The following is a 17,842-nucleotide window of genomic DNA, read 5'->3' on the forward strand; positions in this document are numbered from 1 at the left end:
TGCTGGTCCACCCTGGTTCCAAGCCCCCACCAGCTAGCTCCAATGGGCTGCTTTTTCTCCAAGCAGCGAACAAAGCAGGCGGCTGCCAAACACTGTAAGGGAGCATTGCATGACTAAGTGAGAAGTTACTGTACAGATACTACTTATGTGATGTTGCCAGGTGCACACTATACCAATAGAATGATGATTTAGAGACTATTCTGTTCAAACTATATGCTAGAATACGTCTAAGTATTTTTAATTCCAGGAATTAGATACTTCTTCAATGGAACTACTCCTGAGGGCAAGAGATTCACAATCTGGGCCTGTTGTATTACAGCCCAGTCCTGCAAGATGCCAAATACCCCCATCTCCCACTAAGCATCTTGCAGGACCAGCCTTCAGCAAGCATTCTGAAAACCCTGCCACACAGGGCCTAGACTATAATGAACTTTAAAACCACTGTTCAAATGTGCTAGCCTTGGCCTCTGCCACCATTCCTGACCAACTAACAGTCCAGGCAGAATTACATTATTCATTAAAATGAAGAGAAATGGTGAAGAGGCCATATGAGTGAATATGAATTCCATACAAATGCACAATTTTTATTAGGTTAAAATTCAGAGTTTTATGGAACAGTGTGTGCCTGCACAGAGGAACCATTACACTTCAATGGAAAAGTACTGCAGCTATTAGAGGGGGGAAAAGAAAACTAGATGGTGAATGAGAAATGGCAAACAGACTTTTCACTTCAATAGCACAGATTCAAATCTGGCCAATGGCAACAGCGAATGAAAGTTGTTACTGCCAGTAGTTTGGTCACTAGGGAAAGAGTTGGATTATACCATTTCCTATTAAGCATGTGTCCAAGGAGGTAATTGGCCTCCTTGTTGGCAACCTCAGCAGAGGTGCAAAAGACTGAATGGATTATGAAGATTCAGCTCCGCTCTCAACCTTATAGGTTACCAATCTAGTCAGGGTTGAAGTATACTGACAGGACAGTTCTCAGGAAACTGCCAAGTGATGCATTTGTCCAGTATATACTAAAGAATCCTAGCATTGTCAGCCCAGCACATTTCACGAGCACTAAAAGTCAATTAGACAGAGCTATGAGAATGCTTTCCACTCTCTTTTCCAGACCCAGCTTTAGGGGGGCATCTTGTGAACAGGCAAGAACATGCATTCCAAGCTGTGTTCCTGTGATGCAAGAATGACATCCAGTGGGGGTATCAAACCATTAATCCAATAGCTATAACTTAACTACAGAATTCAACAACAGTTTGGATATTATTTACCTGCTCTGGACAACTAGTTTTTTGCAACTACTGTTGGGAAAAAAAAGGAAGTCTAGTATACTGTATACAAACCTCATTTTTACTGTAACAGAATAGAAATTTGCATTTGCAAATACTCTTAATAACGAATTTAACAATAGTCAGCTGAAGGCTAAGCAGTCATTGGCATCATAACCATAGGTGTTGGAGCATTCTAAATCCAAGGGGATCTTGCCAAGACGTAGTTGCCCAAATTAAGAAAAAAAAAACAAACCAACAAATAATTTGACAGGCTGATGTTCCAGGCTTTTGAGCAAGAGTTGCATATTCTATAGATCAGATGTAATGTATTGTATAACAGGACATTTTTCATGTTAAAAAAAATTCAACCAGCACTATAATTCTTAGCAGCTGATTTTTTGTGGAAGACACATATTGACATTAAAAATGAGACAAAGCATTCACTCTGTCTCCCCACCACCTAAGCCCCAGCACTTTTTATATACATTCTAGCTCTGAAATTGTATGCTACATGTTATATAGGGCAGTGTGTCTGCAATTCATTCCGACTCATTCTGCTTTGTATTTTCGCATCCTTTTTGGCACGTTGCTTTGGCATACAAGTGGTTCTGCTCAAGCAATCCGCTCCAGCAGTCACACATTCCCACATTCTTTCACACAAAAAGCAGTGACTTCCTACACTGCAGTGCAGCAGGCATCGGTGAGCCAGCGCAGTATTTAACTATCTTTTAACTATCCCAGGAAGATTTTCCCAGAACAAAACTATAATTACTGCAAACATAGGACAGCACTCTGGAACTCTTTCTAGCTAGCTTAGGATCTTCTATAGCACCCTTTAAGCTCTTCCCAGATAAATTAGATCTGCACTGCAAGATTTCTAAGTGAACTTCTTGGAGTCTTAATCCTCTAAATAAGGAAGGGAGAGGAATTCATCAGATTAATAGATGGTTTTCTTTTGGCTGAGGGTGGGGATGGTTTATTAACTTTTAATATTCCAATTTCTACCATTTAGAAATATGTTACCAGTTTAAGAAATGTACCCTATACATATAATTGGAAATATTTGAATAATTATTTAAAACTTTCAGACCAGCAGAAACTTTTAAAGTGCATCCACTGTGAGAGATTTTAACATTAAAATAAAGAAAAACTTTTTAAAATAGATGCCAAATCCAGTATAAAGTTGCATATAGCGCATTGAGTGCTGTACAGCTCTGCCAGGTATCTGCAGATGTGCTGACATACTGTTTGTCAGACTTCAAATGCAATGCTTATTCACATTTATTCAATCCCAAGAATATTCAGTCCTTCCAGAATATTTAACTTGACTGGAAACTTTGGGCCCTGCCCTGCAACTCACAGAAGAGTGTATTCTTAAAAATGATAGGCCAGCAGAGGCATTTTGCGTCAGCATGTCACACTGGGAAACACTGCCAGTGAAATGTACACAGCATGGTGAATATATATTTATTCCCATGAATATGTACAGCTAGTTATGGCTATACAACAATTCTCAGCAATTGTATGACTCTGTCACTGCCACACCTTCTCCAGATGAAAATATGCAGATTGAATCTAGTTCATTTGCTGGTCATAAAACAGTGATAGAGAGCTAAAATGGGTTAAAGGGATACCGCCAAGGATCTTAGCCCCAGTATTTGACCTTTGGGTTTGACCTTTCTTGATAGCTGCTCAATGGATTATTGTAACTTCAGGGGAAATTAAACAAAATTATTAAATTGCCTAATATACAGTGCAGCATGCATCTCAGTCTAAGGCAGCTGTTCACTGGCACTGCCACTATATGTACATTAGTTTGTTGCAAGATTTAAAAAAGCACATCGCATATTGTGAAACCAAACGTCCCCCAGCAATTATAATTATCAGCATTTGTGATGCATTTTTTAACAGAAGAAAAGATCTTCTGAGAAAGGACCACTGACAAGGTAGAGATGATCAGATTTTGGTTTTAAGTACACTGACATTCAACTGGTAAAAACATTCTCACTAGTAACACAACACAAACGTAAATTAGCTACAGCAGCAGCTATCCCCTTCAGTGTCCTCTGATATAAAACAGCAATTTCAAAGCAGAATAATTAGCACTTACTTCTCTTCAGCGGTGAAGATATCAAAGCAGCCATTGGCCAGCATCTGATCTAGCATCTTTAGCAAGGGCACAGACACCCTAATGTAAAAAAAGTACACACTCTAAAGACACTTCTTGCCACAGATTTCATTTATACACTTATTTTTATAGGAAGCGGGGGGGACCTCCCATCTCCATACATCTATTAGAATTCCACTCCACCCTAGAGGAAGGTTGCTAGGTAACTTCTGTGAGTTGGCTAAATCATTCCAGTTGGCTGAGACGGTTGCATTCTGTCGCAGCCAAAGGGAACAGGCTGGACAACAGCTAGTGTGGGTGTAAGCCTGTAGGGGCCTGCAAACCCAACTAAAACCTGTAGGATAATTTTTATGAATCTGAACAACGCACTTCACTGAGTTTATTAAAAGATGCAACAACTTTTCATTTAGCCTAGTTATTGACTGGACTAGAGCACGTGGTATGACAGCCAAAACAGCTACACATGTATTCCCAGCTACCACTGCTGAGTTAACTCCAAAAGTAAGACTGAAAATTCTGCTAAATGTCACGAACAGAAAAAATTCCCCAGGAAAATAAACTAACTTGCAAACATGTTTGGTAAATGGGGTTTAGGTGAATAAATCTTGCTATGTAAAAAATCTGGTCTTTCAACTGACCTGTTTTTATGTTACAGAGTTACAATCTGCATATTCCTAAAGAAACCCTTCCTAAATAAATACATGGTGGATTGCACTACAAATTGCACATTTATTTATTTTATCACATCAATATCAGCTCCATTGGGCATGGTGACACGCACCTGTAATCCCAGCTACTTGGGAGGCTGAGGCTGGTGTTTCACTCAGGGGTTCTGGGCTGCAGTGCACTATGCTGATCAGATGTCTGGTGACACTGACAGCCTGGCCAGCAAGTAGCTGAAGGACTGGCTAAAAACAAATGACTGACGTGTTGTGATCAGCACTCTCTCTGTGAGGACTGATGGACCGATCGATCAAGGTGAATATCAGCTCCCCAGAATATTGCATTACATGAAAATATTATAGCTTATCACAATAAGTTCAGTATCGCACTAAGGTAAATGCTTCCTTCTTTATATTCGATACCATACCATAATTCCATCTTTTCGGGGGGGGGGGGTTTGAAGGTATTTTCTTTCTTCCCCAATATCTTAAAACATTTACATGGTACAACTTTAGACCACTGTTCAGAGTCTGTAAGATCTGCTCAGTGCACATTGTTTCAACTAACTCCTTTATGAGAGAAAGATTACCTGTCATTCAGCAGGTTATCCTCAAAGACCTGTAGCAATGTCTCACAAAAGTTATTCATGGCACCTAGATCATTTTGGATTTTCTTCATATAGTCAAACAGGCTCTGTGCCGAGTACCTGACCTACAAAAGAGAAATATTTCAAGTGAAGCAGTGTGCAAAACACATCTGGCCATGGCTGAAATAAATTAAAAAGATAACATTCATGAACTGGATATGAATATGTTCATCCCTGACTATGTAAGCTGCACATTTTACCATGAAAAAAATACTCCTTTACATCATATCCAACAGTGATTGAGTATACAATTCACTGCCAGCATTTGACAGGGAAGACAGCTATTTCACTTTCCATTTAAGCTGTATTGTTTTTTCCCGTTAAAGTTTTGCCACTGTAGTAGATTAACTAAAAGAGAAAAAAAAGATTCAGTAAAGGATTCGCATTTATACCAAAATAACCTAGAAACCCCATTATTGTACTTCTACACTTCAAACATGTGCACGGCCTAACCTGCACAGAAATCAATGGCAGATATGCATGTGCGTTGGAGCATCAGGATTACTGTGTTTTAAATATTTATCCGACAGAATTAGTTTCAGATACTTAAGCCAATATGTAAATAACACTTTTCTATAAATGTATTTTAATACGTTTTAACAGTAGTATACAACACATTAGAAATAGCATACTAGTCCCCCCAAACTAGCAAAAGTTGGACTATCTACGTATAGATGTCATTCAAATTAAGTAGATAATTACTGATGTATGCTGAGTTTCAAAACCAATAATCAAGCTTTGATAGCACCTAGGTATAGATGTTTGAAATAGCCAGTTGCCCTCAAAGAAAATTTGAACTGAATTGAATAAATATTGTACTTTCATATGTCAAAAGTAATTTAAGGGAGTTTCTTCACATGCTGAAATTATATGGCATGCTTATGTTTAAGGTCTTCACAGTATATAAAAAGATTTAAGGTACAAGACATTTACTGAAAAATTCAATACCCAAGGAATTATTTTGTACTACATTATCAAGAAATATTTCCATTGACTTTTTGCAAAGGAAAGGAATGATACACAATTGCAAACAATTCCCCTTTCTTTGAATAAAATAAAATTTTAATAAATCAAGCACTTTCCCTATCCAAATATTGCAGAGGGTTGACATAAAGAAATCTGTAAAGTCTCATGGAAATACAGTATTTCAAAAAGCATGTGTCTAACCATACATTTTTTTGCCACATTCCTAATTTATATTTCATATTGACTAATTTCCAGCTGTCCAGCTCACCATAATTTTGAAGAGAGCCAAGTCCCCAGATGTTTTTCCCTGAAAGTCTCAAAAAATTAACAATGCAGTTCCACAGAAATGTCATTAAAAGACAACAGTTAGCAGAGTCAATATAAGCATATAGAATAAGATAACAAAACAGAGAAATGCATGGAATAGAACTCCACAGAAATGGGAGAGGGCAGATTATGGATCCACATGGACAACACATCTCAAAGAACTACAGTTACTATAGGACGGGGGTTCTCAAACTGAGGTTTAGGACCCCACAGAGGGGTCGCAAGCTGTCAGCCTCGACCCCAAACCTCGCTTTGGCTCCAGCATTTATAATGGTGTTAAATATATTTTAAAGTGTTTTTAATTTATAAGGGGGGGGCGGTTGCACTCAGAGGCTTCCTATGTGAAAGGGGTCACCAGTACAAAAGTTTGAGAATCACTGCTATGGGCCAAGTAACCATTCTTTTTTCTCTGAGTGATTGTCCTCATCAATTCCATTCTTGGTGACTAACAAGCAGTAAAGTGTTTGCTTGGAGGTGGGTAGGAGTCATCCCCTTAAAATTAAAAGAAAACTGGGAGGTTATGGTTCACATGGAACTCAGACCAGAGACAAAGCTGGGCAGGAATTTGGGATAAAGCCTGAGAGTGACTGTCCTTATGAAACATTATGTAAGAGGGACTCGTCACAAGAGCCCTGAGTCTCCCCTACCCTTTGAGCTGAGGTAATGGCTACTAAAAAGACTGTCTTCATCAAAAGTGGTAAAGGGAACAGGATACACATACATACCAAAAAAATCTAAAAATAAATGAGCCTTTTACAGTTTTATCAGAGTTGCTCCAAGTTACAATTTTCATATAACTGATATACATACATTTCATTGTACAGATAAAGACGTATTCACAGTCAGAACGTTCCCGCACATGTGCAGGAAAAAGATGAAATGTACATTAGGGTATGTTATGCTCAATAAATAGCACTGTTCCTGGCTCATTTCAAATCCTGACATATTTACTATACTTAAGTGGCAAGCAGGGTGTTTTCCTTAGAACTAAAAAAATAATAAAGTCTAGTAGTTAGAGAAAGTGAGCCCATGTCTGCATGGTTCTGCTCACAATACTTCTTTTAATACTCCCAATCTTCAAAGGCAAATAATCCTTCTGAAGTTCTGTGTCAGGGACATTTAATGTAAAGTAATAAACAATTCACAATACTTTATTTTAAAGTTGCCTGAAATCAGTCTCAAATGCATTCTGCTTGATAACAAACTTGTAAATTCAGAATACAGACCCATGGACCCACTCCTGCAAACTTTTCTAAACCAGTAGACTATTTGTCAGTGTAAAGGTAGGGAGCTTCTGATTGTGGATTGCAGTGTCAGGCAGCATAATTAGATATTGTAGAACCACATTTATTTTCTCAAATTTCAAACCATCTAACTATGTCCTTGCATTTTAATTTAGTAAGGAAACTAAGACAATACTGTTCAAAGAGGCAGCAGTTTTTCCAAAGCAGCATAAGAAATCACTACAGTGTTTGGCAAACTCTGAGTCTATTTCAGAACTTTACTTTCGAGAAAGATTAATGCTCACACACAATAGATTCTGTGCATACAGAACACTGACATAAATCTGGTGTAGTTACAATTTTTATGTTTTGTCGTTTGACTCATTAACTTGCTTAATAGCTAGATAGATCCGGCAATGGCTGGTATAAATCTTGTTGCTGTACTTCAGCACAGCTCTCTAGAATTGTTTCATATTTATGGCCAGGCAAAAACCTGCAGTCCTCCAATGAGACTGTCTTACAAAATAGCATCTTCTTGAAGATATTATGTCTTTACTTATTAAACATCTATAACATTTCACACTGTACTTTTTTATTAGTACTGAACAAATCCCATGAGGACATTCTGTGATTTAGTGGAGACTGATAATAATCATGTAACATCATCATGCAACATGCTTGAAATTACAGCTTTAGAGAACCGCAAAGAGTACACCATTTTGTTCTCAAGACCCCATACACCAGGAAGTTTTCTGTTACGTAGCCATAAGAAACATGCATTATCATAAGCCAGTTATACTGTTAAATGATTCTTTTATATAAAATATCCTTTGAACCAAAGGAATGTTGCAGAATGCCAAAACTCAAACCCAAATGATAACTACTTTTTCAGATTACTTGAAATACTTGGGCTAAAATTATTTCAAAAGAAAACATCTGCTACCAAAATGCTTCTGAGTGAGACATATTGCACACAGTTCCTCTAAGCAGTCATCTTTAGTTTTCAAAAAATGAAACTGTAGCCTGTCTGCTCTATATGACAAATGTTACATGCTGATGCCATATTTTATTGCACTCATTTCTGCAGAGAGAACAAACTTTTTTCTGTCTTATTTTAACTGCATGTGATAGAGAAACTCTCTTGGAAATCAAGTAGAATTACCACAACCGAAAGTCTCAAAACATCCCCATATGCACTTTCTGTAAAGCTATGACTCACAAGCAACAGAGTCCCTATTTCCTTTCCCATCAGGAGTCTCCTCAACTTGTGCTCACAAATCATTGATGGAAGTTAAGTGAAGTTTTGCTACCCCTACCTACATATGAACACAGCGCGCGCGCGCACACACACACACTCTCTCTCTCTCTCTCTGTCAGCCACTTGAGTTAGTGGGAAAAATTCATTGTCTGCCTGTGTACTCTTGAGAACAGAGAAGAACTAGTCCAGGTGAATAGCTGCTTCAGAAGCACCCCTGCCAATGACGCTGTTGTACTGGAATACAGAAGCACCAAGAAGAGGCAAATAGGTGGCTTCTAAAGAGCTGCTGCCTTCTCCCCTAACCAGGGCAGAAGCTAAAAAGTAGCACATTTCTATAGTTACCAACCCCCCTTTTACTGAGAAGACAGGATTACAGTAGTTTTCCCAACCTCACCTCACCACTCCTCATCTCTCCACTGCTTTGCTCATTGCCCCATCTCCTCCCCATCACAGAGAGGTTATTTAGACAAAGGAGGTAGGGAGCTTCTTGGAGCTCTGCTTTGCTTAGTTTTTTCAGCTCTGGAGCTACAGGCAAGCAGAGTACCATAAGTAGTTACATGGAATTAATATGTCCTCCTCGAGTGGTATCACCCCAGGGACCTACCCCACAGGTTGGGAATCACTGCCTTAATAAGAAATATTAAAAACTTTGTGTAAAGAACTCATGGTTAAGCTGAGTCTACCTGACAAATATAGCTTACTGATAAATGAAGCATGTTCTTACCCTTTCAAATATGGCATTCTGAAGCCAGAACCCCCCTCATTAGAAATGTGACTTTCATTCACAGCATATTGACATTATTACACTTGGACCCTTTAAACAGAGGGAAAAGTGGTACACGCAACATTACACAGGTTGAATATTTAATAGCTCTGATGATGAGCTTGCAGTTGTTTGAATATTTTACAGCAGGAGTTTCCAGGTGTTTCAAGATTCTACGAGGAACTGTATTTATAGCAACAATTTCTGGGACGACTGGAGTCTCCTCTATACAGTGTATACTCTGAATTAACTAAGTTTTCACTGACTGATCTCTCATCTCAAAAAATCTCATGGACTAAAACTTCAAGCACATACAAGTTATTTAGCTACAACTTCCAGTCACAAAGCAGTGTAAGAACCACACAACTGCAAATGCAGTTATTCATTCTACACATAGAAAAGTTAGCCCCATAATTGCAATAAGGGATTCCTGAAATTGAAAAATATTTAAAACTGTTTCACATAACTGGAATAATAAGGTATTGACCCTATATAATTTTAGACTGGGTCAAGGATAATCATCTTATGTAGGATCCAAAGCTAAATGTTGACTCTCTTTTGCATTTAAAAGGAAACACTGAAGACTTATCTACATTACCCATAGGATCGACGGTCAGTGATCAATCCAGCACCAGGCGATTTACCTCAACTTCTCACCTCACCATAAACGTCTCCCCCTTACTCTCTCAGATATTATGGAGTACACAGCAAGCAGCAATAACAATAGGAATATTGGTTTCACAGCGGTCTAACCTAGTCAGTACACTGCGCCAACGAGCTTTTAAACGTCCAAAAGCACATTCTACCACCATTCTGCACTTGCTCAGCCTATAGTTGAACAGCTCCTTACTACTGTCCAGGATGTCTGTGTATGGCTATGGCTTCATGAGCCATGGCATTAAGGGGTAGGTTGGGTCCCCAAGGATAACTATAGGCATTTAAACATCCCCAACGGTAATTTTCTGGTCTGGGAAGTAAGTCCCTTCCTGCAGCTGTTCAAACAGACCAGAGTTCTGGAAGATGCGAGCGTCATGCACCATTCCCGGCCATCCCACGCTGATGTCAGTGAAATGTCCCTTGTGATACACCAGTGCTTGCAGCACCATTGAAAAGTACCCCTTGCAGTTTACGTACTAGCTGCCAAGGTGGTCTGGTCCCAAGATAGGGATATGCATTCCGTCGATCGCCCCACCACAGTTAGGGAATCCCATTACAGCAAACCCATCCACTATGACCTGCACATTTCCCAGGGTCACTACCCTTGATAGTAGCAGCTCAGTGATTGCTCTGGCTACTTGGATCACAGCAGCCCCCACAGTAGATTTACCCACTCCAAACTGATTCCTGACTGACTGGTAGCTGTCTGGCGTTGCAAGCTTCCACAAGGCTATCGCCACTCACTTCTCAACTGTGAGGGCTGCTCTCATCTTGGTATTTTTGCACTTCAGGGCAGGGGAAAGCAAGTCACAAAGTTCCATGAAAGTTCCCTTACACATGTGAAAGTTTCACAGCCACTGGGAATCATCCCAGACCTGCAACACTATGCAGTCCCACCAGTCTGTGCTTGTTTCCCGGGCCCAGAATTGGCGTTCCACGGCATGAACCTGCCCCATTACCACCATGATGTTCAAATTGTCAGGGCCTGTGCTTTGAGAAAAGTCTGTATCCATGTCCTCATCACTATCGTGTTTGCGCTGTCATCACCTCCTCGCCTGCATTTGCAGGTTCCGCACATACTGCAGTATAATGTGTGAAGTGTTTACAATGCTCACAACAGCAGCGGTGAGCTGAGCAGGCTCCATGCTTGCCGTGGTACGGTCTCTGAAGGAGAGCAGGAAAGCAGAGTTGCAGCGGAATCGGCTGATGACGACGGATGCCACGAAAATAGATATTTATACAGAATGACAAGAGGACCTGCAAAGTGGATTGATGGCACCAGAAGAGCACAGTTGCAGCAGAAACAGTGGAGAATGACGGCTAGCACCGCGCACATTTCCCGAGAAAGAACACACATACCCGGGAGCCCATGACAGACAACATGGAGAAATTCGCTGTTGAGGCAATATGACAACGGTTAGCAGTCCTACTGCACCGTCTGCTGATAGCAGCATCCAAGACACAACAGCGGCGGTGTCAGTGAACTGATCTGAGCAGGCTGCACACTTGCTGTGGTATGGCGTCTGCACAGAAAAAAGGTGCGAAACGATTGTCTGCCATTGTTTTCATAGAGCGAGGGAAGACTGACGACATGTACCCAAAACCACCCGCAACAATGTTTTTGCCCCATCAGGAATTGAGAGCTTAACCAAGAATTCCAATGGGCGGCGGAGACTGCGGAACTATGGTATAGCTACCCACAGTGCACCATTCCGTAAGTCGATGCTAGCCATGGTACTGAGGACGCACTCCGCCAACTTAATTCACTTAGTGTGGACATATGCAAATTGACTAAAATCAATTTCTAAAAATCGACTTTTATAAAATCAACCTAATTTCGTAGTGTAGACATACCCTCAGTTTTCCCTAATTTTCCTTACACTCAAACTCAAGAAGAAACCCATTTCTTTTCCTCTTCCCCTTGTCATCTCAGATCTTCAGCCTTCCTGGTAATATACCATTCTACCTAGAAAGCTCTCTGTCTCGTATTACCTGCTCCCTGTCAAACCTATCAACTGCTGAGCAACACCTCTTAATGTGGCTGTCTGGTCTTTATAGCAACAGTGCTAGAAAGACTCAGGCTCAGCTCCTCTCCCCTCAACCTCTAAAGCTAATGCAAGCACATGTCCTTACCACTACATTTAAAGATGGAGTGAACAAATACAAAGACTATATAAAACAGTGCTGCCCACTTTCACAACTATGGAAGCCACCCAGAAATGTATACTAAGCATTGAGACAACTGGCTCGCTCATATAAAAGTAGCTGCAGGTTGTCTGAAACCTTGTACATACTTCATTGAAAATCCAGTCATCCTTATGAAAAGCATAGATTTGGATTATAGTCAGTTATCTTACTGCAGCAGGTTCATTCATGTAACCAAATCACCTATTCCCAATATTTTCTAACTGTATCATTCATGAACTCATTTTTTGCTCAGTTAGGTTACTATTACACTCTTCCTCTCTCTCTCTCCTTGGTAGGCAATCCTCCTTTAGTACAGCCTAGGAAAGTTGTGGAAGCTCCTTCACTGGAGCTTCCACAACCTCCCTAGGCTGTAGGCCCTCGTGGTCATTTGAATTTGAGACCCCTGATCTAAATCAACCCAGTGCTGTGTTTGAACTGGAATGATGATTAACTCCAGTTAAAGCAACAAGCAGCTGTGCTTTTATCTCTTTAAAAGAGAAACAGGCCTTATTACTTCTCTGGGTGTTCCAGGAAAGGGCTGGACATTTCAGGGCAGACATTTCAGGATACTGGGGGGAATTCAGGACTGGGGAGAGCGTTGGAGTCACCATGGCCAGAAGTAATCAAGGCTGGTGGTGACCAGAGTATGTGGCTGTGGTGTAACAAGCATGCTGCTGGAATCAAACCAGCTGAACCAGGGCTCCTTAACACACACAGTCTCAGTGCATGCTTGTATGATGGCTGGGAGCATCCAGACAGAGAGCTACAGGAGCATAGCATTTTAAGGCACTCAGGGTTACAGGACAAGCAGTGACAACCTCTCACTGGTCTGGGTTGAATCCCATAACATGACATGGAGAATCCCCCAAAAGCACAAGTTGTGCTAAAATAAAATAGGAAAATAAAATTGTAATTACAAATGCCCTAAAAAAAAAACAAAAAAAAAAAACACTTCAACCACACCTATACCTGTTAATTAAGCATTTGGAAAATAAGACAAGTAGTAATGGCCTAAAGGGGAAATTTAGGATAGAATAATATTGTTAACAGAACAATAGTGGCAGAGGAATAGACTACCAAAAGCAATGATAAATATAGTGTCTATGTGAATAACGTACTGAGTGCAAAAAACAAGGTCAGACTAGATAGTCAGAATGTTTTTGTTCTGGTCATTGTATATAGAATATGCTTTTTTAAAGAAATGCCAGATATTGTTTCTGGTTTTGAGAGACATCCATCAAAGACCCCAACCATACTGTCATCTCAGTGTCATTAAGGGTGAATTTTGGCCCCTTTGAAGTCTATGGGAGTTTTAGCATTGACTTCAATGGAATCTATCATCCCAGCTACAAAGAGCACCAATGCTCTTCAGTGCTGTTGGTCAGATAGAGACAGCCAATACTGAGTAATCTCCTTTAGGTCTGACTGCACTACCTACCTGTACGACATTCCTAGTTTCTGCGAGCCAAAGGAGCAAGTCACAGGGGTCCTCGCTCCTTGTCTCCTGAATGCTCAATGGACCAACAACATATTTATTTATAAAGTGAATATGCTTCCCAGACAACTTTTAAAAGCTTGTAATTGGAATTCACTAATAAAAGTACTACAATGTCCACTGAAAGTATGGATTTTAATCAGCATGTAGTTATAGGTGAATTAAACAATCTCTAGCAAATCAACAGTCTATGCCAGGGGTAGGCAACCTGCGGCACGCAAGCTGATTTTCAGTGGCACTCACACAGCCCGGGTCCTGGCCACCAGTCCAGAGGGCTCTGCATTCTAATATAATTTTAAATGAAGATTCTTAAACATTTTAAAAACCTTATTTACTTTACATACAATAATAGTTTAATTATATATTATAAACTTATAGAAAGAGACCTGCTAAAAACATTAAAATGTATTACCGGCATGCGAAACCTTAAATTAGAGCGAATAAATGAAGACTCAGCACACCACTTCCGAAAGGTTGCTGACCCCTGGTCTATGCCCTGATGTCTTACCGTTGTCTCTGTTAATCCACCGACAGACACCGTGAGACCCAGCAGTACATAATACTGATATGTTGGCAAACCCAAAAGCTGTGTGATTCGAGGGAAGGCTTGTGAGGGGGCATTCCAGTTTAAAGTTACAGCCTCTGACCTGTCCAGAGAAAAGAAAATTATCTTATGTTTTTATCTTAATACCTCTCTGCATAGTAATTGGTGTTCTTTGAGATGTGTGGTCCCTATGAGTATTCATTGTGGGATGCACATCCACTCCATGTGCCTGAAACCAGAAGATTTTTCAGGAGCCGTGTTCGCTGGTCCAAGCCTACGCCCTACACCACCAGCCCAAGGGATTCTCCAGTTCCCACTCTACCACAAATCAAGCATGAGCTGAGCAGAGACGAAGGAGTGTGGGTCGTGGAATACCCATATGGACTACACATCTCAAAAACCCTTCATCACTGTAAGCTAAGTAACCTTCATTTCTTCTTCAAGTGCTGGCTCCTACAGACATTCACTGTGGGTGATCCCCAAGCAATACTCATTAAGGAGGGTGTGAGGATGTATGCTGCTCCACCAATCACAGGATCACTAAACCAAAAGGACACATCCAAGGATGAAGCTTGAACCAATTTCTCAATCTTCCTGGATGCTACAGGGCAGAGTACTTTTGTAAAATGCTGTCAGGAGGCCAAAAGGAAGACCCCTGTATTGAAAGTGTTTCAGGGCCACCATAAAGCACAGGAATCACCAGTGTGCTAGATTAAAGACTATATGGCATCCTCAAATCAAGGGCTGCAAAGCAGTTGCCTTCATTTAGGGAGATGACTGAGACCAAGATGGTTATCCTGAATCTTGAATGACATATGAAGACAATCAGCCATCTGAGGTCCAGGATGGGTTTCCAGCCCTTCTTTTTGGGAACCAGGAAATATCTAGAGTAAAAGCCCTTGTCCCGGTGTTGCAGAGATACAGGATATATCACCCTTAGGTGAATTAGGGAGTCCACCTCTTGTTTGAGAAATGTCTCGTGAAAAGGGTTCCTGAAAAGGGGTTTTGGAGAAGGGGCAGAAAGGAACTCTACAGTGTACTCTGCCAAGACGGTCTCCAGAACCTATTTGTCCAATGTGTTATGCTGCCACATCAGAAGGAAACAGCCCAGATGGCCACCAAAGGGTGCAGTGAGTGGTTGAGTGGAGAAAGGCTGACTTCTTGATGGGAGACTGGGAGTGAAAGGAGGATGGCGGTGGAGTAATTCTGCCTGCTGTGTGGTATCCTCTGGAACATTTTGCGTCGTTCGAAGACCCTTTGATGATAGAAGGGCTGAGAGGCAGGATAGTTTCTATGAGAATCTGGCCTAGAATATTTCCTCCAGGATGCAGGGTGTGACAGGGTCAAGCCAGATGGCTACAGGAGAGTGTTAGAAGGCAGATATATTAGTCCCAGATTAACCAGATCCCTTTTCACTGGGTAAAGTAATGGGGCAGGTCCAGAACAAGCAGGAACTTGCTAGAACAAATTAAGACAGGCAGGCTATTTAGGATACCTGGTGCCAATTGAGAAGAAACTGCTAGAATCAGAACAGGCTGGCTAATCAGGGCACCTGAGTTTAAAAAGGACCTCACTTCAGTCTGTAACATGCATGCGAGGAGCTGGGAGCAAGAGGTATTAGGAGCTGAGAGTGAGAAGGCACATTGCTGGAGGACTGAGGAGTACAAGCATTATCAGACACCAAGAGAAAGGTCCTATGGTGAGGATAAAGAACGTGCTGGGAGGAGGCCATGGAGAAGAAGCCCAGGGAGTTGTAGCTGTTGCACAGCTGTTCCAGGAGGCACTCTAGACAGTTGTAGTCCACAGGGCCCTGGGCTGGAACCCGGAGTAGAGGGTACGCCAGGTTCCCCCCAAACCTCCCAACTCCTGATCAGACAGAGGAGAAATTGACCTGGACTGTGGCTTCTACCAGAGGGGAAGGTCTCTGGGCTGTTTCCTGACCCACATGGTGAATCTCTGAGGCAAGCAAATCCGCCAATAAGTGCAGGACCCACTAAGGTAGAGAAGGAACTTTGTCACAAGGGGGATATATTCCCAAAGAGCTGAGCATGCCATGGACAGTCCCTTAAGGCAATGGTGTGATTCACCGGTTCGCTAAACAGATTTTTACTCCTGAAGGGGAGATTTTCCACTGTTGCCTAGACTTTTCTGGGGGACCCTGAGGATTGCAGCCATGAAGTCTGCTCATGATAACTGAAATCATCATGGAGCATGAGCTGTATCCACTGCACTGAGTGATGCTTGAAGGGACGGTTTGGCAACTAGTTTCCTTTAATCAAGGATGGCTTGGGGTCTAACTCATGTGGCAGTTTATTAGCGAATTATGACAGTTTATTGTAATTAGTAAAGTCATACTTTGACATTAATGCCTAGTAATTCACTATGCGGAAAAGGAGGCTAACAGACAGGAAGTTCTTTCTGCCAAAGAGATCTAGCCTCTTGGTATGCTTGTCCAAAAAAGTGGAGCTAGGTGGCATAGTCTGTTTCTCTCGTGGCCCAGGTTGTCACAGTGTGTGTTCAGATTACAATGAAAAAATTAATATTCCACCTTGCTGGATGGAACAAAATACTTCTGTTCTGCCATTTTCAGGATGGGGTCACATGTAGCTAGGATGTGCCAAACCACCTTAGCAGGGCCCAATATTGCCTCATTAATAGGAAGGACTACCTTGTTAGGGCCTGTAATCTGAAGGATGTGTAGCATCTTCAATGTCCTACAGTGGGATCTCAAGGGTTTTCTCCTTAAGAGGTCCTAATACTGCCTATAATCATCTGGTTGTGAGGATGAGGCCAGCGTCATTTGCTCGTCTAGAGAGGAGGAAGAAAGAGCTGTTGATGGATCTGGCAGGACTGGCTGTTCTACCTCCTTGAGGTACTCTGGAGGGGGAAATGTGCTTACACTAATCCCTGGGAGGGGACCTCTATCCGCTGTATTTTCCAGAGTCCTCATCATCCAGGGGCCTACTGCAAGGGTCCCAGAGACCCTGTGTGGCCAGTGGGCAGGATTGTATGGGTATGGCAGATGGACCCATGGGGTATTATTGGTCCCTGGGCTAATGTGCTCCATGGGGGATGAGATGGCATCTAGAAGGGTCTGAAAGCCCTGTCAGGGCATGTCTCCCTCTCTGGACAGACTGGGGAGCTGCTGATATTGCCAATGGTGATCGCTGGAGGAATAAGAATCACTTGAGTCTACTGATGGAGCCAATGGTGCTATTCATCTTATTACATTCGGACTAGAGGAAGGAACTGGCGAGTAGCATACCAATGTCAGCACCTCTACTTCATGACTTGGGGCTGGTGAGTGACATGACATCAGTGTACAGGTGTCCTTGGATAAAATTGGATCTGAAAGGCTCAACGATTCTGGATCCATGTAGATTGCAAGGTCCTCAAGCAGGGTATATCGGGGCTTAACAGGCAGAGGATGAGAGGGGACTGTAATATAGGTGGATTTGCCACTGCAGGTTTGGGTCCGGCTGTCTTCTTGCAATGCAGTACTCGCGCTGCGGCAGCTGAAGAGTTCCTTCTGTCCTTAGATGGTCCTGCCTCCTGTGTAGATGCTTTTGTAGTGTTCACCGTTCTTGGTACTGTCAGTGCTGGCACATGTTCTCCGTGAGTTCTAGACAAAGCTGTACCTAGGTGTGAAGTCTCATTTGGTACTGAGGGTAACAAAAGGGTGAAATCCCCCGCCCCCCACCAATAAAGAAA

The 17,842-nt window shown here is 41.7% G+C and overlaps 1 protein-coding gene across 9 annotated transcripts in view; it reads right to left on the reverse strand.

Annotated features, from left to right (window-relative positions):
• The window catches only part of TBCD (tubulin folding cofactor D), a 228,936-nt gene that overhangs the window by 21,955 nt on the left and 189,139 nt on the right, over nucleotides 1-17,842 (reverse strand). For all 9 annotated transcript variants that reach the window (XM_030534204.1, XM_030534199.1, XM_030534201.1 and 6 more), the window contains 3 exons: nucleotides 14,096-14,234; nucleotides 4,655-4,776; nucleotides 3,385-3,462 (listed from right to left, as the gene is read on the reverse strand). In XM_030534204.1, the coding sequence (XP_030390064.1) occupies nucleotides 3,385-3,462; nucleotides 4,655-4,776; nucleotides 14,096-14,234 (339 nt within the window). The remainder of the gene's footprint in view (nucleotides 1-3,384; nucleotides 3,463-4,654; nucleotides 4,777-14,095; nucleotides 14,235-17,842) is intronic.

The sequence above is a fragment of the Gopherus evgoodei genome, chromosome 15 (genome assembly GCF_007399415.2).
Source record: "Gopherus evgoodei ecotype Sinaloan lineage chromosome 15, rGopEvg1_v1.p, whole genome shotgun sequence".
NCBI lineage: Eukaryota > Metazoa > Chordata > Testudines > Testudinidae > Gopherus > Gopherus evgoodei.